This window comes from Drosophila persimilis, unplaced genomic scaffold (assembly GCF_003286085.1).
Source record: "Drosophila persimilis strain 14011-0111.01,24,50 unplaced genomic scaffold, DperRS2 tig00000191-arrow-pilon, whole genome shotgun sequence".
NCBI lineage: Eukaryota > Metazoa > Arthropoda > Insecta > Diptera > Drosophilidae > Drosophila > Drosophila persimilis.
In genome coordinates this window covers 11,253,227-11,276,059 of record NW_020825298.1, presented here as the reverse complement: position 1 = coordinate 11,276,059, position 22,833 = coordinate 11,253,227, and the positions used below count along the sequence as shown (strand labels likewise).

Below are 22,833 nucleotides of genomic sequence, written 5' to 3'. Positions count from 1 at the left end.
AACTATTATAAAAAAATTGGCATTGAATTAGAGTTTTATTACAATTATTATTTAATTATTTTTTTATTCAATGAGTCAAAATTCAATATTTCTGGAATTCGTCATTGTACAGCACTTCAACTATTGGGAGGGTTGCCAGACTGTCCAAATCAGATGATACAGATTTCGTTTTATTTTATTTATTTTTTTTATACAATTTGCGGCTATTCATATGAAGTTATACACGAAATTGCTCCCTTTCTTAATAGGCATCTACGCGCGGTGCCTCAGCAAAGAGTTCAGCCTTCTTACGCTCTCCCAACAGCCACTGCTTATAGCGCTCGTTCCTCATGGCCTAAAACAGAGATTTAAAATGAAGTTTTAAGCAATTCCTTGCTTCTTAGACGTAAGAAAACCCACATGGAAACGCATGAGTTGCTTGTTCATGCCCACGCACTCCTGGAAGTCCGCAATGAGATCGGCGCACTCCTTTTTGCCGCGCTCCAGGCCGTAGGCCTCCAAGCAGTCCATCATTTTCATTTCAAATTTTCCACATTTGTCGTAGGTCTGATGGTTGATCAGACAGCCGGTCAGATCCGTGAGGGGCAGGCGCAGGAAGGGCGTCAGAGACATGTTGCCTGCGTATTAAAGAAAAACATATCCATGAGAGTCAGTATGGAGATTTTGTCTGTTCCTTCTGTGACGTAACCATAACAAAGCTCATAGAAGGCACACTTTGGCTTGCAATTAGACTTAAATAGTGAATTTGCTCATTTAATTCGTTCTTTTGTAGGATTTTCTTATAAATTGACTCGCCACGCACCTTAAATTCCAATAAATTGGCAATGAAAACAATTTCTTTCCGTGTTTTTCTTGAACCGACCAGCGCTTAGTGTTGGCTAACGTTTGAATCGCCCGACAGCTGATAGTGCTTTTAGCGGCACCGGACGCACTCCACGTTTTGTTTAAATCAAAATGAAAAACCAAGAACTCGTGGACTATTTGATGTCCTGTGGCGTCTGCAAGGTTTGTCAGTTACGTTATCTTAGGGCACGCGGTTCCGAGTACAATGATATCCACAAATCTCTCCAGCGGGTGAGTAAAAATAGGCATTACTGGCAAGACAATATTTCAAACGTATACTTTTCTACAGCTGGGAGTAAAAGTGACTGAAGATCAGGTAGAGGATGAAGATAATGTCATCTCCACAGACGAACAGCCGCTCAAGAAGCCCCGTCTAACCCACTGCTCAACCTGTTTGGGCATCTTCTCCGAGGACTTTCAGCGGGAGCTGATCGAGGGCATCATCGCTTCGGAATTTGGCAAATATGATAGCGAGGGCATCGTTTTGGCCATTACAATGCCCATGAGCCTGCAGCTGCGACAGCTCTCCATGTGGTTTGCCCTCCAGAGGAAGTTTGGATCCACTGTTCACAGCAATTCCCCGCCAGATGTGCCCATCAAGGAGGCGGTGAAGCTGATTCTACATCCCATAATATGCAAAAAGCTGGACAAGAAGTACGATGCCAATGGACTGGTGATCAGCATTGATCTGCGACACAAGGTGGAGGAGGAAGAGGTGGACAAACTGGTGGAACTGAATCGTGCGGCCTTTCCCGGCAAGGCATTGAGACGCGTTGAAATCTCCCGTGGATTGCTGGAGAAGCAATACCAGCCGTCACGTGTGAAGGCGGAGACGTTCGAGAAGTATTTGCCCATTCCGCCCCCAGCTGTGGACGAGTCCCTCAGTCTCAAGTCCGTGGATCTTCAGGGTCCCATGGTCTGTGTGGCAGGCCGGTACCGGAAGCTGAGCCGCGAGCTCTCCCACACCCCATGGCTGCTGCAAGGAGTGCGGCAGATGGAGGACAGCATCGAGGAGATTATCATACGGAGTGTGGGACCGCATTTCACAGAGACCGTGCCAAAGATCACCTTCATGTCCAGCGGAAGGGAGGATGTGGATGTGCGTTGCCTGGGCAAGGGTCGTCCCTTTGTTCTGGAGATACCCAATTCCAGGAGAAGCACACTGACAAGAGAGCAGGCCCTGGCCATGGAACAAGCAGTGGATACATCTGGCAAAGTATCCATACTCAATCTCCAGGTGGTGCCCCGTGAGCAGGCGATGAACATCAAGACGGGCGAGGAGCAGAAACGCAAATATTATCGCGCATTGTGTGCCCTCAAAGAGCCCGCTACGTTGGAAATGCTTCAAAAACTGCAGATCTCCGAGAGCTTTGACATTCAACAGAAGACTCCCATAAGGGTCCTGCATCGTCGGCCGCTGCACACACGACCTCGCACAATCTACAGCGTAAAGGCGCGACTGCAACGTGACAATCCCCTGGTGCTGGTCATCGACATAGTCACCCAGGCGGGCACTTACATCAAAGAATTGGTTCACGGCGAATTCGGCAGGACCACGCCTTCGTTCTCATCAATTATAGGCAAACCCATAGATATACAGGCCCTTGATGTGGTGGGCATTGATCTGGACTGGCCGCCCGAGGTGGATAATTCTGTTGCCCAATAAAAGTTTTTTGTACAAAAATTACGTTGAAATGAGTTCAAATCTTGCCCTTTGCAGCACTGCTCGCGACTGGCAGCTCACGAGCCAGTTCAGTTCGTTCATGAACCATCACTATTTCTTATCAGCTGGAGCGTGCGCCTCCAGGCTGCCGTCTATTCAATGAAATAAAAAAGTGTATTAATGGACATTGGCGTATACTACAGGTCCGATACTGGTTGCCTGGTGCATTGACTTCCTGTCCTTGAAATAACTCGACTTGGAACGGCCACTTTCCTCTCTGGTCCACCTGCTACAAAGTTCTGTGCTATTAATAAGTGGCATACAAATAAAACCGAAATAGCCGCTGGAATTTGTACAAATTGTTGTATTGAAACGTGCGCAAAAATCGAAAGTGAGTGTTGCATTTGCAAATACATAGAGCATCTATCCATGGTCCACGCCCACTTTGGGAGTAAAAGCCTTCGACTCCTCAAACACCCTCCTAATGCATATGCGAATTAAACAACTGCGGTAGCGGATTGTGTTTTTAAAAAGTTTTTATTTTACTTCGAACTTCACTGATATAGATTTAAGTAGAGGGTCACAAAGGAATTCCGGGCCAAGGGATTGCGCGATCTTAATATTTAGCTAGACTTTGCGGTGTCGCTGCTGGATCAAGACTGATTTGAACTTTCTGATCTTTGCATCGTTGATCCCTTTCGGGAATCGTTTTTCTATAAACATTTCAATTGATTTCGCCATCCCGAGTATTGGATTTCGTCATCCAAAGAGAGAACTGTAAAAGGCCTAAAGTGCAGGATCTGCAGAAAGCCGGGAGTGAGATTGTTTATGAGAAGCCGGGTGTGGGCAAACATTGGTTTTCCATTTAGGCGAGTGTCAAAGATTGGGGTTGCGGCGGGGGCGCTTGAGATTGTACATCTTAGAAATCAATTAGGCGGAGGCCCAAGATTGAAATTGTTTTCGTTTTGGAAAGCCAAAGATTGTTTACAACTCGTATAAGAGCTCAATGGAATTGGGTACGTTAACTCCCCCCATTCTTAAATGTTTCGTCCCGATACATTTTGAAGTTCTGATAGAGCTCTAATTTCTTCTGACAGTATTTGAATGTTGCTTTCCACTATTTCTTCTGACGGTATTCTTATTGATTTAATAAGTACAAATTTGGTTAATTTATAGCAGAAGTAAAATAACATTAACAATATCAAAATGATTAAAAATAATGTTGTTAATGGTAAGGCCGTATTACCTAATGTTATAAGGGGATTTAAAATATTAACATTATCAAAAGAAAATTGCTTATCATTTGATTGTATATAATCAACTAATTCAAAATCGCTATATCTATGATGCGATATATATTTTAGAATTTTACCCTTATCATTTATGTGGCTTATATTATTTATTACAATTGTGTTGTTGAATATAAGGAGATACGATCCTAACAAAGTAGTATTGTCTACGATATTTTTGCCTGAAACTAATATGGCACCATCCTGAATGATGTCTATTTCTTTGTTTTTTTTCCCTTTTTTTAGTGCAGTTGGCTTTAAAGCCATTAAGTAAATTGGTGAAACAGGTACTCTTTAAATTTATTTGTGCGTAATTGTTAAAAGTTTCACTTTTAAAATTATTCATTAAATAGTATTTCTCCTTACATTCACAAACTTTTTCACTTATAACTAACATTCCATCATTTTGTGAGATGGCTCTTGCATGGTAAAACTTGCAAATATCTTTAATTTGAGGATATTTTATGTAAATGATTATTAAATCTGCATTTCGAATTATTTTAACCGTTGCAATGTCCAACAGATCAGACAGTTCAACATTATGTTTTTCATGCTTATAAATGTCCTCTATTTCGTTTTTATTTAAAATTTTTGTATTGAAAATGTTTACTTTTAAGAGGGTTATGGTATCAACTAAATTTAGTAGGTCAAAAGTTATTAATTTTAAACGATGCTTTCTCAGTATCGTTTCTTCATTGAAGATGACATTCTTTAATGAATTTGATAGCAATTCAATTTCTTTGAAAAATTTGGAATTTATTACAAATTGTTTATTATTATTTTCAGTTAATTCATTTACTTTATTTTGTATTTTCAAAAAGTCGTCATGATCAGGGCTGCCTGCTATCCATTTCCAAATGGTACCTAATTCATTTATTCCCCTTTCTTTCCGTTTTGGAACTAATTCTGAAATCATTAATTTTAATAGACTTAAGTCCATTGATATTTCCCACTCATCGTCTGAATTAATTGATTTGTTGACATATTTGGATTCTTTATCAATTATCTCTCTATAAAAACTCAAATTAGTAATATGGAAAAGTTCAGCGTATGTTTCATAAGTGTAAACGTCTCTGTCGTCTTTGAGCAATAGATAGTCACTATGCGTATAGTCAATTACTTCCGCAGTCGTCAATATAACAAAAGTCAGTATTAGTATATTCGCATACATTTTCTGGAAAAAATATTTAATATTTGATGTTATCTTTATGTATAATTCTGTTTCTATTGTTGATTATAATTTTATTCGGTCGATTTTCCTTAACTACCTGCTTTTTGTATCGGGATTGAAGTTTATTTCTTTCCCCGAATTTCTTTTCATAGACTACTTCTCCTATTTTATAATCTTTTTCTCTTCTATCTTTGTTATGTATCTTAAGCATTTTGGTCTGAGCTTCCTTAAGTAATATTGGATTATGTTTGTGTTCTATTTTGTTATACAATATGTCATATGGCATTTGATTGGTCGTTGAATGTATCGTCAGGTTATATTTCAGTGCCGCCCTTATTATTATTTCTGAATAATCTGTTAGATTTAGTTCATCCTTGATGCACCGCGCTATTTCTGTTAGTGTGGAATGTACCCTTTCTACCTGACCATTTGAGGTGCTGTGTCTGGGATCAGCATAATAAATAGTTAAGTTACTTCTTTGTATGAATGATCTAAATTGTGCTGAAGTAAAGCTTGGTTCGTTGTCAGTCATTAATGATGTTGCTAACGGAAAGTGTTGTAAAATTTCCATTACCTTATTTTCAATGTTTAATTTACTTTGAATTTCCTTGACCACCAAGTATTTGGAATAAGAATCTATACAAGTTATGAATGTTAGGTTTTGGGCATAGTATATGTCTAAGTGTAATTGATCTCCTTCTTTTGCTGGAATGGGAGCTTCCCCAATTGGAATTTTTACAGGGTGTCTCCGATATTTGTTTTTGTTACAGATCTCACAATTTTTTATATATTCTTTTAATTTTTTGTGCAGGTTTGGCCAATAATACAGCTTAGTTATTTGTTTGTAATTTTCGTCTAGTCCTCTATGGGCTCTGCAATGTGTTTCTTCTATAATTATAGCTTTATCTTCTGAATTTACTACATCTTGGAGGAACTTTCTTGTGAAGAGAAATTTATTTATGAAGTTTTCCTTTAGCTTATTTTGGATAAGGTATAAATCTTCTAAAGTGCAGTGTATTCCTGTGGTTAAGTGAGGCTGAATAAATTCTTTTAAAATGATTAGCAGATTGTCAACCGTATCAAATTCAATAATATGTCGGGTATTTTCATAAACTCTTACTAACTCATGAACTGTGAATCTCCCTTGCGCTAATAGTAGCTGCTGTTTAAATTGGTTTAGAGGCTTGCTAGTCTCTTGAATGACGTTTTCGAAACTACTCTCTGCTGAATGCTGAGTATTTATGTCTGATTCTGATTCTGTCTGGTCGACATCACTATCTGTCATATGATTTATTTTAATCCGAGATAACGCGTCCGCTACTACGTTAGTTGAGCCTGGCTTATAAATGATTTTTGGTGTGAAACTTTCTATGAAGTAATACCAACGTTTCATTTCAACATTTGGATTTTTTTGCGACATTGCAAAGGACAAAGGTTGGTGATCTGTATGTATTTCAATTCCACTCACTCCGTATAAATAATTTCGCAAATTTTTTAATGCCCATACAATAGCTAATAATTCTTTTTTATTAGTAGCATATAATTGCTCGGTTTTACTTAAAGTTTTAGAAATAAATGTTATGGGATTCCCATCTTGCGACAAAACTGCACCTATTGCTATGTCCGATGCATCTATGGTTAATGTGAATTTTTTATTGTAATCTGGTTGTACTAATTCAATATGTGCTATTAAACTGTCCTTTAAATTATTAAATGCTCCAATTGCTGGTTCATCCAGCTGTATTAATGCTTTCTTGGATGCCCTTCGTGAAACTTTCCCATTTACTCCGCTCAGATATTTTGTTAAAGGTTTGGCAATTGTGGCATAATTTCGGACAAATTTTCTGTAATACCCTGTTAGTCCTAAGAAGCTACGTAGCTCTCTGATATTTTTAGGAATTGGATAGTTTTGTATTGTGGAGATTTTGTCTGGATCTGTTTTAATGATATTTTGGGAAACAATGTATCCCAGAAATTTGGTTTCCAATTGAAAGAATTTAGACTTTTCAAGTGAAATTTTCATGTTAGCGTTTTGCAATATCTGAATTATATGAATTAGATCTTTATAATGTTGTTCTATAGTTTTTGAAAATATTATTATATCGTCCATATAAACGTGACAAGTTTTCCCAACTTGTTCTCTAAGTATATCGTCCATTGCCCTTTGGAAAATTCTGGGAGCGTTCGTCAATCCCATAGGCATTCTTAGAAATTCATATTTGCCGTTATTTATGGAAAAAGATGTTTTTTCAATATCTGATTCCCTCATTAAAATCTGATAGAAACCTGACTCTAAGTCAATGGCCGAGAAATATTTTGCTTTACCTAAATTGGCAAGGATTACTGAAGGATCTTGCATAGGGTATCTATCCGGTATAGTGTTTTCATTAAGTTTCTTAAAGTCTATTACTAATCTATGCTTAGGAGTTCCGTCCTCATTTACTCCCTTCTTTGGTACTACTATTACCGGTGAATTATATGGGCTTTTACTAGGTCTGATTATACCTTCATCTAACATTTTACTTATTTCGTTATTAACGAAATCGTTAACCGAATAAGCGTATGGATACTGCTTGCCATATACCGGTCTATCGTGTTCAGTGTTAATCTCTCCTTTTATATCCGTTCTGAACGGTAACTGTAAATTTATATTGGCATGGTCTTCTTCGATGATAGATACCATTTTCTCTCTGAGATTTTCTAAATTGTCCTCTTTGTAGGTTATTGTGTTATACAATTTCATTTTTTTCAATTCAGAATTTGCATAATTTTGAATGTCGGATATTTCTACGACGGCGCGTTCAGGATTTTTGCATCCCAAACTTTTAAATTGTTTATTGTCGGATAATTCAACGACGGCGTGTTCAGGATTCTTTAATCCCAAACTATTCGAACTTTTAGTGTCGGATAATTCAACGACGGCGTGCTCAGGATATTTTAATCCCAAACTATTAAAACTTTGGATGTCGGATAATTCAACGACGGCGGGCTCAGGATATTTGAATCCCAAACTATTGACGGATAATTCTTCGTCGGCGTGCTCAGGATTTTTTGATCCCAAGCTATATAAACTTCCTTCTACCTTTACTGAATCGCTTTTCATTTCTTTTTCTTCTTCAAAATATTTTTTTATTATATATTCCTTCAACGGAAGGATGGTTTTTCCTTCTATAAAGGTTAATTTGTTTAAAGAAAGGACCTCGTCATATATTAGTTTCTCCTCATTGTCTTTATAACTTAAAGTCCCCTTTCCTGTATCAATAACCGCTCCGATTTTCTTTAATAGGTTAAATCCTATTAGTAAATCTGCCTCCATTCCATCTATTTCATAAAACACTTGCTTTGTGTTGAAAATTGTTATATTATGGAAATATTTAATTATTGAAAACCCATTCACTGTAGCAACTTTCTTATAGATTGGTAATTCATTTTTATTGTCGTAAATTCCTTTTTTTATATAACAGGAAGTTGCTCCCGTATCTATCAAAACTTTTAATTCTCTGTTTATTTTTTGTCTACTCTTTTTAGGTAGGGCAGACCTACTTCGGGGGCTGATCTAAAAAATGATCCTCCTCAATGTTATTTATCCTCATTGCTTTATTAGCCGGTTGTTCCGACATTTCGTTTAGTTTTCGTTTCTGCGCTGGATTGTCGTTAGACTGATTATTCGGGACTACGTTTGCCCTAAAATGCTGGGCTTGGCTATAATTGTTATTATTTCTCCTAAAATAACCGTTAGTATTCTCCCGATAATTTCTATTGTTATTATTTCCCCTGAATTGATTGCTGTTCTGTCGGTTCCGGATTTGTATAGATTCGTCTACCTCCATTGGTTCTGGGGCCTGATTTTGTTGTCTATTACCCAAGAAATAGGGTTGTCCCCAAGACATGTTATTCCTCTGCAAATCCCTTTTTTGGTCGAATGGTGAACTGTTAGTCCTAGGTTGTCGTTGGTTGAATCTTAAGGTATTAAAATTATTATTCCCTGAATTTCTGGGACCGCTGAATTGGTAGGCAAATTGGGCCCGAATGTTATTAGATTGCAATTCCTGTACCTTTGCTAAGGCATTCGGTAAATCTGGGGGATTCAATGAAAATAGGATTTCAGCAATGCCGCCGTTTAGGCCAGTGACAAAAATGCGTAAGGCATTGTCTCTAATTTTTTTATTTGATTCCTTGGTGATCTCACTGTCCTTTCCGTGAGTCATTATTGTCTTATTTATTAACAAGGTCATTTTCTTGTTAACCTCGTTATAGAAATCTATAATTGAAAGGTTCCCTTGTCGGAGAACGCTTAATTCCTGTTCTATTATGTAAATAGGTCTCTTGTCACTGTAAACAAAGTCAAGCCGTGAAAGTATGGCATCAAAATTTAGAACTGTCCCGTGGTTGGTCAGTGCGTCATGTGCTGGTCCTGTTATTTTGTTTCTCAAAATTGTTAATGCAATATAATATTGCTTACTTCCTTTCTTATATAACTTCACTGCAGTTTCTGCAGCTTCCCTCCATCCTACATATTGGTTTAATCCACCATTAAAAATTGGTAGGGATTCTATTACCTTCAATGTGGTGTCGTCTCTTATTGTCTCGTCTATTGTTTCTGCCTGATAATCCGATACCTGATCGGATTTAGTTTCTATTTGCTGTTTTAAATTTACAATTTGCTCTTGTACTTGTGAAATTTGAAGTGCTATCAATTGTTTGACCAGATCTGCTGTGAGATCGGTCCTTGCTTGAGAGTTAATCATTTTTAGTTTTTCAAAATCTAAAGTTAGCTGATCCACTTTTAATTTTTCTTATATGTTAGTTTTTATAATCTTATATATCCTAATTGAACTTATATATTTATTAATACAACTCTTGCTCACGAAATATCCGGTAGGGGTCGTCCTTCTTAGTTTGGCAGATCTTCGAACGGGTCTTCCTTCTTAAATTTCTTTGCTCAGCTGGGTCTTCTGGGGGTCTTCCTTCTTTGGCTTCGCTGATCGTTTCACTTTCTTTGTATTTTGGTTTTGTCGGTTTTGTTGGTTTTGTTTTTTTAAAAACTTTGGGTTTCTTTGGTTTTTTTTGTATTTACGAATTGCCTTGATTAGCTTTTTGTTTTATTTGTATTTTGCGTTGTATTTGTATTTGTATTTGTATTTGTATTTGTATTTGTATTTGTATTTGTTTTTGCACACCCTAAGCTCCGGTTTGTTTCCTTTTTATCTCACTTTTTTTATCTATATCACACAGTCACTCCGCGTTTTTAATTTTGAAGGATTTATTCCATTAATTAATTGTCCTTCGGGTTTCGGCACGACGCAACACTTTTATCATTCGGTGCTTTTTAGACAACGTCGCCCCACGTTGGGCGCCAATTAAACAACTGCGGTAGCGGATTGTGTTTTTAAAAAGTTTTTATTTTACTTCGAACTTCACTGATATAGATTTAAGTAGAGGGTCACAAAGGAATTCCGGGCCAAGGGATTGCGCGATCTTAATATTTAGCTAGACTTTGCGGTGTCGCTGCTGGATCAAGACTGATTTGAACTTTCTGATCTTTGCATCGTTGATCCCTTTCGGGAATCGTTTTTCTATAAACATTTCAATTGATTTCGCCATCCCGAGTATTGGATTTCGTCATCCAAAGAGAGAACTGTAAAAGGCCTAAAGTGCAGGATCTGCAGAAAGCCGGGAGTGAGATTGTTTATGAGAAGCCGGGTGTGGGCAAACATTGGTTTTCCATTTAGGCGAGTGTCAAAGATTGGGGTTGCGGCGGGGGCGCTTGAGATTGTACATCTTAGAAATCAATTAGGCGGAGGCCCAAGATTGAAATTGTTTTCGTTTTGGAAAGCCAAAGATTGTTTACAACTCGTATAAGAGCTCAATGGAATTGGGTACGTTAACTTGCGCGCGCGTGTCTCGGTGTTGTGTTTGTGTAAATCGTGCGAAATGAAGCGTTTTGGTAGCGTCTCCGACCTTCACACAACCTTCAGGCCACAAAACATGCAGCAACACGTTGTGTGTAATCAATAGAATCAGCAATAGGAGCAGTGACAGTGGCAGGAGCAGCGTCATCAGGGGGCAGGCAGAAGCCAGGGAGCGGCACCAGCAGCAGCCACCAGCAGCCGCTGAAACAAACAAAATACCCCAAAAAAGTTCTATGGCTCCCTCACCGCCCTCTGCCGGCTGCCAGGGGTAACCGACAATCAACAAATTCTACGCGCTAACAATTCAATCAAAACAAGAGAGGATGGCCGCAGAGAGAGAGAGAGACAGACAGACAGACAGAGGACTGAAGAGCTTGATACCCTCGCAGATCGATTGTGGCTTTGATAGTCATTTGATTTATATTAAATTTTCCATGCATATACATACGTATATATGTATAGTGATCTATATATGATAAGACTTCGGTGTTGATGCTGGTCAAGAATATTCATAAAGTCCACAGTGCATTCCTTCTGCGTTACTAAAACATCATACCCTCTGCTAGCACATCATAACTGCATCTGTTTGTTGCACTCTCCCGCTCAATCGCTCTCTTCTTTGTGCTCTCTCGCTCTCTGCTCAATCGCTTTTGCTGCTCGCGTCGCTGCCAACGGACAGTGGGGCCTGCGCCAAAGAAAACCAAGACATCATTCATGTGATAATTGGCCCATATTTAAATATAAACCAACCAAAAGTAAAATCGCTTTCATCACAAGAAGGAAATTTATTCCAAAAACATGCAAGTATTTTTCCGTGTGCCTTGACCAAAACGTTCAACCAATGGGTTTGATTTATTGAATGCTTTTCGGATAGCGACACCCACTGTGCACCGACTCGCAGTTAACTCGCTTGCGTCGCAGCTTTTTTGCTCAGTTGAGCCCCAAACGCTCAGCGGAAAAGTTTTGCGCCAAGCTTTCGTTCCGTGAGACACATCCGACAAATCTAAAAAAAGTGATCAACGTTAGTCGATTCGCCCGCGTTATCAACCTGACAGCCGGCCGTCTGACCCAGTGCCTGAATACAATAATATCGTGATTAGCCAATTGATAAGACGCGTCTATCTATATTTCTTTGGCCGCTTGCCGCCTCTTTCGCTTCTCGTATGCTAATTTGTATTTCATAATCGTTTCCAATGTTTCACTGATTTGGTGTTTTATTTTTGCGTTGTATTTTGGTACCCTGCAATCGTAGAGTGCAGGGGTTTGTTGGCTTGTGTGCTCTCTCTATAGAGTTTGTCTGTATATCAAACTGAATCTATGGTATTATAAGAGCTAAGGAACTTAATTTAATGAAAAGCCATCTACCATCAGATCAAAATTGTAGAAAAACTTAGAAACAAAATTTAGAAAAAGTTGTGATAGAATTCTCTTTTTTGGGAGAGTGATTTATGATGTTATTATCTACCAATATGACAAAAATCATTATTTTCGGATAAAATTAAAATTAAAAATATGAAAAACAAAAGATTTACTTTCAGATTGCATTTTCCAGTGAGAATTAAAAGAACCCTCAAAAATAGTAGAAGTGCAATCCACAACGAATATATTCTACTATCCAGGGTAGTCCGTCCCCCCTACTCGTAATAACCTTCCCATATAATTTCTATTGCATTCTTATGCTGAATTATTTCAACACAAACGACAGGCGGACATTGGGTGCTCCAGTGGCGACCCCTAATCGGTTACGTCATCAAGAGGCAACATCATCGTCAGCAATTTACAATTACAACGATATAATTGAACAAACGCAATTGTAAACCATACAAACAAATACCAATTTTGCTGCCTTTACAGATATCCGACAAAAGTTCAACGGCATTCGGTAGAGAACACACAGAAATATCATCCATCGGAACAGCAGATCGGATCGGCGACAAAATGAATGACCGTGAATTGAGCTGCAATGCGGGCGGCCAGTTTATGGATCGCGGACGAATGAATCAGAATGGCGTTGTCCAGCCATTGCTAACCGGTAAGTGGAAATTGAAATTCTGGCGCTGAATTGATACTTTATCTGTAGATTGGGTTTTCTCGGTGTAGATTGGGTTTTCTCGGGGTTTAAAGGTGCTTATGTTTGTTTTTTTTTTTGGCGGGAATAGGAAATTGGGAACTGAATATTTGTGAAGTACTTGAGATTGAATGATATTAGTGGGGTATTTTTGTGATATAATACATATAAGAACTAGGAGGCTCGTTCGGCTCACGACTTATATTAAGGTTACAGCTTATACATATATGAGTAAAATATCGGGATGACTACCCAAGAATTTTGTATAAAATAGCGAGATATGTATGACTGTAAGTAAAAAACGACATATGTACATATGTAAAACATGATCATCAAATATCCGTAGAAATACAAATAGAGATATAGAAATACCATTGTAGCCTTATTTAAGTCTTGATTCCTCTTCGTACCATCTTATCAGATGATGATATATAACTAAATGGTATACAAAACAATTCGATTTTTGGTAGGATACAATGAATATTTGTTGTTTTGTTGATGCTATGGAATATGTGGCTGATAATGGGATAAGATCCGACGTATATACCAGCATAGAGTATGTTAGAGGAACCAGCATAGAGGAAGAAATGTGAAATATCTCCCAATTAAAGACCATATTGGTGTCTGAAAAATAGGTATACCTAAATTTATACTGCTAGTACCAATCGCATAAAATCTCGCTTTTTATATTTGAAACTCGTTCCAAAAAAACTCAAGCGGATTGACATTTATATAGCCCCGCGCGTTGCGATGCTACTACGAGTACGATATATATGTGCATACATATATATAGCCAAATACTTGTATTTATAGACAGAGATACAAACACAGACACATGGAAAACAATGTAGGCGAGCAAATACAATGCACGATCTGTAGGTCTTTGCACTTAGATAAGAATTTGCATTTGGTTCATTTCGTATTTGCCATTGGACTTTTTCCCGCTTATCTTATCGCCTTTGGCCAATTAGGTTAGAGTTTGCTTGCCACCACATAAACGGTTGAGTTGAGGTTACATATATATCAAAAGCCAACATACATCAATGTCTAGACTTTTATTGGATTACTTGTGCATATTTGCAGATTTATATCAAATAACAATGGCATACGCATACTGGAAATCGGATAAGATCGACGATCAGGCGGTATTCGATCTATTCTTTCGAAACAATCCATTCCATGGTGAATTCACCATATTCGCTGGCCTAGAGGAGTGCCTCAAATTCCTGGATAGCTTCCACTATTCCCAAAGCGGTAAGTACTGCATCTACTATATATATCAATATTGCTTTAATCAATATTTTTGTTACTTTCAGATATTGAATACCTCAAGCAAACACTGCCCGAGGGCATTGAGAATGAGTTTTTCGAGTACTTGGGCAATCTAACAGCGCGGGAGGTCACCTTGTATGCCATTGATGAGGGCACTGTGGCATTTCCACGGTGAGTTTTGACCTCTATAGAGGTTTGGAATGGCAAAATAAATAGTACTATCATCATTTGCGGAAATGATGGTATGTTTTATGCGACGTTCACACGTGAATGTCATGTGTCCATTCGCTTAGGAGAAATTTGTGCAGCGAATCAAAAAAGGAACAGGACTAAAAAAAGTTTTATGTTATGGATTTAAGTACAACCTTGAGATATTCTTAGAACAACAAGAAATACTATCTCAAATATCATTATAGCCCAAAAGATTATGAATATTAAGAGCTGAGATATAGCACATCTCTAAGCATACATAATAAAGATCATAGTCGAAGAGATAACTCAAGAAACAAACAACAATTTACACGATTCATGTGGCTAAACAAATTCTAATGACATCCTTTTGTTCCACAGTGTGCCCATCATTAAGATTGAGGGACCCCTGATCATTGTACAGATCCTGGAGACCACACTCCTAACACTAGTCAACTATGCTAGGTATTGTATCGTATATATCGCTTGTACTTGGTGTATTTGTAATAATATATTACCCCTCACAATAACAGTTTAATGGCCACGAATGCAGCCAGGTATCGCATGGTAGCCGGCAAACATGTCAACCTATTGGAATTTGGACTGCGTCGTGCCCAGGGACCCGACGGGGGCCTATCCGCATCGAAATATTCCTACACAGGTACTATACAAAATCAAACAATATATATCATAAAAAATAGCTGCAACTTTCACACGCCTCATCCTCCTACTGCTCTCTTCGCCAGCGCCGTGACAAGTAAGGTCATCCGTGTGCGATATAAACATACATTTTTTGGCATTGCCAAATTGCATGCAGACAGCTCATTATCAATTAAGAGGAATGGGGGGGAGAAATGGGCAAAGGAAGGATGGAATCAACGCGGAGTCATAGTCACTTCCAAAAATGATTTTATTTTGGAAATTCCATGGAAGTAGTGGTTGTATGGGTTTTTTGGGAAGTTGGTTAGCTGCGAAAGGAGGGATTTTGAAAGTTGTGAAGTGCTAATTTTTATAGGAAACATTGAATATTTGTTGATGTTGGGGGAAATACTTTGAGTAGTGTTTTAGTTATTAAGTTATCTTGGTTGTACATGGTTTTATACGTTGTAAACATCAGAATTTTATCTGGAAATCCTGTAAATTTAATTATCTGAATGAAACAAATTGCATGTATGCCTTTGAACGCCTTGAAATTATATCTTTGTAGTATATTCTTAGTCGTGAAACGGCTATCGAAACCACAAACTTGTTTGACATCTTTTGATAATTAAAACCAACGTTACCGACTCGCATTGTTTGTGGTTTTAAATGATACTAAATGGTTGTCATAGGAGCGTTGAAAAGGGTTTTATTAAATGCAAATATATGCCATTTCAGGAATAGGAATATTAGGATTCCTATCCAGATGATATATCTTTACCAGGTTTTGGTTCTCCCAAAGTGCCTCTCTCCAAAACAAAGGAGTTTTAACTGATTTAATTAATTATATCACTAAGGAAATTATTTCAAATAAAAAAATGTTTTTATTCTTAGGAACTAAAATCATTTTGTTCTGTTTAATGGCAAAAAGCAAAATTGTAATAGAATCCATATGACCTAAAATAATTTTAAGGGGTATTGCAAGCACCCAACTATTCCCTACATCTTCCGCATTGATCGTTTTCTGTGGGTTATGGGTGACTAACAGAAGAAAAACACCGCTTTTCATATTGTTTTGTGCCTGAGTTTTTATGATGTGCATGCATGCAAAGCACGTGTCACTGTCAGAAACCTAGGCATCAACCTCCTACCACTACCCTGCCAAGGATTCTCCTAGAACCAAGGCTCCTCCTCCCAGCTCAAGGCCTCCTTCCTTTCCTTCCATTCCATTCCATTCCACCTACAATACATCTCTCCTCTAGTGGGACAAAGTTCAAGAACTCTTGTTTATGTGTTAAACTAAATGTGCGCCCCAAAGGCTGTAAAGAAATCCCTAAAAGTGGGTGGCACACGCAATGCCCATCGCCCATGATAAAGAATGTTATGTGGGAGATCCGTGTGGGGTGTCCATGCACTGGGGAAATCGGTGCCAGGTCTCTGGCAGGTACCTCCATCGAGCAGGGGCTCCTTTCAATTGGCGCTCACACATCGTAACTTCTGGGTTCCGCTTCAATCTTTTTGTTTGGCAAGCAACGCTCCAACTTTTTAATGCGTTCCAAATTATTGTTGGAGGCTAGCTTGGGGGCGCTCGTGTGGGGGTGGGGGGTGAGGGTGATAGGGTTTATCCAAACAATCGATGGGTTCGCGTGCGCGTGACTCACGCGGCGTCCAGTTGGCGTCAAGGTTCTTGTCAAGGCTTCCGAAAGAATGGGTTAGGCAGGCTTTCAAATTGAAACGTTTGAGGGAAACATTGTTGTAGTTAATGGATTGAGGCGGATACTAAGACGTATGATGTCAGAAATTGGGGCAACAAAGAGGTTTCAGGGTTTTTCAGAGTTTATTTCATGGAAAAGTCTTCTGAAATCGTATTCTATGATATTTTGGTTCCTTAATGTGTTCCATATGATACAATAAAACTATCCCTTCCTACCTTTAGGTGGCTTTGATGGCACCTCCAATGTGCTCGCAGGAAAACTCTTCAACATCCCCGTTAAGGGCACCCATGCCCATGCATACATCACGAGCTTCAGCAGCATTGGAGAGCTCAAGACGCGTCTTCTCAAGCACAAGCAAACGGGTGAGTGTAACCCGTCTTTGAATAAAAGAAAGAAACAGCTTTATATATGTCTTCTCTTTTAGGTGTGATGGAGGATCTGTTGGAGCATGCAGTCAGGCATCGCGGGATGTTGTCCCATGTCTTGGATGTCTCCACGGAGGAGTCCAGTGAGGGAGAACTGGCGGCAATGGTCTCATATGCCATTGCATTTCCGGATGGATTTATGGCACTTGTCGATACGTACGATGTTAAGAGGTATTTCGCTTTTAGGCAGATTCTCTCGGAACGTCGGGTTTTTGTTGTATTTTTTGTTGTGTCTTTTATTATGATTTTGTGTGTTTGGAACCCTTTTTTCCCCTCTTTGTGAGACTCCTGATTGTGTTCCTTGCTGTCCCTAGAACTTTCCTGAATATCATACTGCCATTATTCCTTTAAGGACTCTCCCAAATGCCATTCTTCCGTCGTGTCGTCGAAATACCACAGTTCCACTAGCAGCGCATTCAACGGTAACGAATGTAGCCGTTCGCTTGTGTGAAATTTGTCCTTCCTAATCATTCAACGAATGTGCGTTAGTGGAACAGGGGTATTATGCTCCTTTTTGTGATCATTCCTCTCCTTAGAACTCTCCTTCATCCTTTGAACCTTCAATTTTCCTATGTGTTGTTTTTGAGTCCTAGATTTGATCTTTTTTGTATGTGTATAACTTGAAACTTTTGAGACGTGCACCAAACTACAACAACCCAAAGAGTAACTATATAAAACAGCGGAATTTAGTCAAAACTCCTGTAACTTTTTTAATACTTAAATTCATCCTTCAGTTGTTTAATGATCATAGTCTCCTGCCCCCAAAAATGCTTTTTCTGTTCATAAATTTTGCTTTGATTTTGTATTGGTAATAATAACAACAACAAGTATTATCCAACAGCCGAGAAACAGAACAACTTACACAAGATCTTCTATCGAGTACCCAAAATGATATCAAATCAAAAAAAGACGGCAAAAGCGGCAGTCCGTCAAAGCCGCAGAGCCACACTGTAAATGGCCAAAAACAGAGACAGCCAATAACGAATGGCAAGAGCCAGTCATCAGCCAATGGACACAAGACACACAATCACAAGGGCCATCAGAATGGTACTGCTTCACAGAACGGTGGTAGTGGTGGTGTTGGTAGTTGTAGATCGCCCGTTAAAGATACAATATACGATACGAATCTCAGTACAACAACAAAAACAGCTGAAACAACAACAACTGCTACAGCAACAGCTACAACGTTAACAAGAACAACGTCCAATGGGACGGCATACCTACCAAAATATGTCGAGAAGTCATTCAGGTAAATGTCCTCCCCCCCCAGAAACAAAAACGAATTTTAAAATAGGAAACAAAAAAGAAAAGAAATAACCTAACCCGAAACATTTCTATTCATGTGAATCATGTACATTATTTTATAAAAAATTTCCACTGCTATTTGTTTAACTTAAGCTTTTATTCTAGATCTCTTTTTGTTTTGGGTGGTTTTTTCCTATGGTCTTGGGTGCTGCATGATTCCCCCCCTTCCTTCACCACTAAAAATCATCAAAAAACATCCATTGAAAACTATCCTAAATTATTGCTATTAAATTTGTAAAATTACAAGCCATCCATAAACATGCAAATACATATATATTGTATGTCTATGTGTGTGTGTCCTGCTACTTTTAATGGTCCTTAAGTCCTTACATTGGTCCTTAAGTCCTCGTATAATTGGGAAAATTGGAAAAACGCTAAAGATAAATGCAGAAAAACAGGTGAAGTTTCTTCCGTTTTTGTACTTCTCTTTGAACTTTCGCCTTTTTTTACTCTTCTACTCTTTTAATCTATTCTTTCTGCTTTCATTTGAAGTAAGTTTTTGACCTTTACCTTTCAATGCTTCCTTTCCGGCTCTAATTTTATATTTTCTTCACTAATTTTTGTATACTCTTGCTTTTCAACATTTTTCTGTTCCTGTTCCCTTTATCATTTTAAACCATATTTACCTTTTTAACATTCATTTTAACTCACTTTCGTTACGTATGGCTTTTTATTTTTTGATCGTCCCGAATGTTTAATAAATGTGCCTCCCCTCTAATAAAACATTATGTGAAAACGAATCAGAAAAAACCCCATGAATACAAAATTTGAAACATAGCAAAAGAATTTCCTATTCTAACATAGTAAACAAAATGACTTCCGGCACTATTTTGGCAGAGGTATGTAAAACACACGTCTTCAAAGTTACTCGTACAGAAACAACCAACACAACAAATAATTACACTATGATCTCATATGGCATTATCCCCCCTCCGCTCACCCACAAAAGCCACCAAAAACCATATACCATGTGTTCGATGCATAAATATATGATTTTAGAGCCTACATTTAACCCAAAGGTGCATAAAACAATTGCAAAAGAGTCTTAAGATGGCAAAAAAAAATAAATAATGCAGGAAAAATTTTAAAAATACTTGAACAAATATTTTGGCATATTTTTTACTAGAAAATCAATTGCATAATCAAGCAAATTGTAATGTAAAATATTTAAAAAGATCTTAAATAGTAAATGTTTTATAAAAAAATAAAAAAAGAACAATGCTGAAAGCTAATATTTCTAAACAGTATTGTAAAAAAAACAATCTTAACATTTAGGTTGAGGCACACGTCACGCGACATTAGGAAACCTAATACATAATAACCCTGAGATTTTTTGTATACATCTTCTTGTAAATCGTGCACTTAAAGATCAAACTTTAAAAATTTTTACAAATTTAAAGAATACTTTAAAGAATTAAAGAATTACCAATTGTTTTATGCACTTTGTTGGGAAACAATATTAAAAACACACACTGAATCACCCTAATGCTGTCATAGACCTCCGCCTAACCCTGTGATACTAGAACTTGTCCTTTGTCCTGAAACAACTCTCCGCAAAAAACATTTTGTTCGATTTCTTTAACATTTTGTGGGAACCAAATTCATTTATTTTCTGTTTACATCGAAAATGATTCCCATTATTTTTTGAATTGGATAAATTCGTTGTCTTTTATGTTAGAACCATTATGCCTATGGAACCCTTGAAGAAATTTCGAAGAGAAATCCCTTAAATATTTTTCAACAATTTTTCTTTAGTATTTTTTACCTGTAAATAGTTGAAAGAAAGCGTCCGAGAGAGCACACTGCATGGCTTAATGAACAAAAGAAAAAAAATAAGAATATTCAACATTTTGTGCTGCTCTCTAAAATGAGCAAAAATACAATGAAAATTCCAACACAGGAAATGGTTTTCCCTAGAGGCACTTGCAAAATCCAAAGAGAACCCAATGTGGTTCCATCACGTTTATAGAGCTACACCCTCCACCTTAAAATATATATTTTTGTATAAACTTTCGCTTTCAATTTAGTGGCAAACGAAATACTTAAAGAGAAAGATATTTTTGTTGAATTGAGAACCAAAGCCCAGCAGCACTTGATGGCATTTATAGGCATCCTTTTTAATCACATTTTTCGGTGTTTTCTTGCTTTTTCCATAGGAGCGGTCTGCTGAATTTTAGTGCCGTGGCTTTGGCCCTCAACGATTTGGGCTATCATGCACTGGGCATAAGGATTGATTCGGGAGACTTGGCATATCTCAGCTGTTTGGCGCGAGAGACCTTCGAGAAGGTGGCCGAGCGCTTCAAGGTGCCATGGTTCAATAAGCTGACTATTGTGGCCTCCAATGACATTAACGAGGATACTATCTTGAGCCTAAATGAGCAAGGACATAAGATTGATTGCTTTGGCATAGGGACGCATTTGGGTGAGTCTTTTCAAAGCAAGCCTATTTGATCAGATTTTAATGGTTTCGTCTCTTCCCCAGTGACCTGTCAGCGTCAGCCTGCCTTGGGCTGTGTCTACAAGCTGGTGGAGATCAATGGCCAGCCCAGGATCAAGCTGAGCCAGGATGTGGAGAAGGTCACCATGCCGGGGAATAAGAATGCCTATCGTTTGTACAGTGCCGATGGACATGCACTCATCGATCTGCTGCAGAAGGTCTCGGAACCCCCGCCAGCTGTGGGCCAGAAGGTGCTGTGTCGTCATCCGTTCCAGGAGTCAAAGCGCGCCTATGTCATACCCTCGCACGTGGAGTCACTGTACAAGGTGTACTGGAAGTCGGGCAAGATATGCCAGCAGTTGCCGACTCTCGAGCAGGTGCGCGAAAAGGTGCAAATCTCATTGAAGACGCTGAGGAATGATCACAAGCGTACGCTGAACCCAACGCCCTATAAGGTGAGGCAGAAAACCCATCAAATGTTGTGTAATTTATAATGATTTTATTGTCGTTTCCCAGGTTTCCGTCAGCGATAATCTGTACAATTTCATTCACGATCTGTGGCTGCAGAATGCACCCATTGGCGAGCTCTCATGATCTATATAAGGATTGGGGGACCTACGATTGATTTCGTGCTGAAAGAAGCAGAGAAACATTTCCGAAAAAAACGTACTTTTATTGATGTAGAATGTTTTTATTGATTCGCTCATCATCCAATCATTTTCGATGATGATTTTTAGTCATTTGCTGGTCATATGAATTATAGAATTTGATACCTTACCCTCCGTTGGAGTACTAATTCCGTAACGAATTTTCGTGTTTATATCAATTCGTTGTGTAGTCAATAGATTTTAATTTGTTTAAAAATTAAATAACGCTATCATATGAAACGCACATTATATTCAGGAATGTGTCCAGGTGCCTTATAAAAGAAAATAACCAACAACAAAACAAGAGAAGACGAGATAAACTCAGATCAAAACAGAAAGAAATAGCAACCAAGGAAGGAACGAGCAGTGAGAAAGAACAAACGAAATCAAGATGTATTTAATAGTTTTTCTAGTACTTAAGTGTTGAAAATGTTGCTAATTAACGAAAGTTAAAAGTACAAATGCTGTTTAGTACATTTGCATGCAATATAGGGCACACATTCAAGCACACACACACAACTATCTATATATACTCTTTATATTCATATATATATATATATATATATATATACTATACCTAACTTTACATATTATGTTTATGTATTTAACGAAAATTCAATTGTAAATATGTTAAAATTCATAATTGTAAGCCCAATTGTAAGCAATTCACGAGTAGACGCCACCCACTCGCAGACACCCCCACTCCAGAACCCACAACCACCTCAAAAATAAACCCCACTCAAAGACCGCTTCAAAAAACAAAAAAAAACTTCAATCTGTTGCCTGTAGTTTTGATTTAAAATAAAATAAAAAAAAAACTGAAGGAAGCCACGAAAGTTTTGAGAGTTTTTGAGTATAGCAAGACATTTTCATAGAATATGAAAGGAATTGATTTGATTTGAATTTCGCGGGCTATTTGAAATTTTGCAACCGCGCTCTATCTTTAACATTAACATTCGACACTTAACATTAACATTACACATGTACTTACTTTAACATTACACTGTGGTATGGCTGTGGTATTTATCAAAATTTATCAAACTATTAAATTTCATTTTCAACGGTATATAGAAATCAAATAAAAGCAAGTATTAAGAATGGGCCAGTCAAGTACAAAATTGATTCATCAATTGTATAAAACTATGTGGGCATTGCAAAATGTTCTATCTAGCTAATAATATTCGACGGAATATCAAAATCGAGGAATATGTATAATAGAACTTTAATTCGTCAGTATATTTATGGTATATTTTTAAAA

At 37.9% G+C, this 22,833-nt stretch overlaps 3 protein-coding genes across 6 annotated transcripts; 2 read left to right on the top strand and 1 right to left on the bottom strand.

Annotated features, from left to right (window-relative positions):
- Positions 1 to 149: 149 nt before the first annotated feature.
- On the bottom strand, positions 150 to 868 carry LOC6589391 (NADH dehydrogenase [ubiquinone] iron-sulfur protein 5). Its single transcript, XM_002014604.2, has 3 exons — positions 803 to 868; positions 400 to 617; positions 150 to 334 (listed from the first exon to the last, which is right to left on the bottom strand). Exons 2-3 carry the CDS (start codon positions 610 to 612, stop codon positions 242 to 244), a joined length of 306 nt encoding a protein of 101 aa, XP_002014640.1. The 5' UTR covers positions 613 to 617; positions 803 to 868; the 3' UTR covers positions 150 to 241.
- A 72-nt stretch (positions 869 to 940) lies between these two features.
- Positions 941 to 2,530, top strand: LOC6589392 (putative tRNA pseudouridine synthase Pus10). The gene is made up of 2 exons (XM_002014605.2): positions 941 to 1,074; positions 1,133 to 2,530. Exons 1-2 carry the CDS (start codon positions 955 to 957, stop codon positions 2,507 to 2,509), a joined length of 1,497 nt encoding a protein of 498 aa, XP_002014641.1. The 5' UTR covers positions 941 to 954; the 3' UTR covers positions 2,510 to 2,530.
- Positions 2,531 to 2,681: 151 nt separating this feature from the next.
- LOC6589393 (nicotinate phosphoribosyltransferase) lies at positions 2,682 to 21,923 on the top strand. Of its 4 annotated transcripts, none has more exons than XM_026988271.1 (12): positions 2,682 to 2,897; positions 12,733 to 12,910; positions 14,030 to 14,200; positions 14,263 to 14,389; positions 14,789 to 14,872; positions 14,941 to 15,068; positions 16,983 to 17,123; positions 17,186 to 17,357; positions 18,028 to 18,435; positions 20,648 to 20,913; positions 20,974 to 21,383; positions 21,445 to 21,923. In XM_026988271.1, the coding sequence occupies exons 2-12, from the start codon at positions 12,817 to 12,819 to the stop codon at positions 21,520 to 21,522; spliced, it is 2,079 nt and encodes a 692-aa protein (XP_026844072.1). In that variant the 5' UTR covers positions 2,682 to 2,897; positions 12,733 to 12,816; the 3' UTR covers positions 21,523 to 21,923. The 4 variants fall into 4 exon arrangements, with proteins under 4 accessions (XP_026844072.1, XP_002014642.1, XP_026844073.1 ...); XM_002014606.2 differs by lacking the exon at positions 2,682 to 2,897 and adding an exon at positions 11,839 to 12,039; XM_026988272.1 differs by lacking the exon at positions 2,682 to 2,897 and adding an exon at positions 11,860 to 11,899.
- The last annotated feature ends 910 nt before the right edge of the window (positions 21,924 to 22,833 follow it).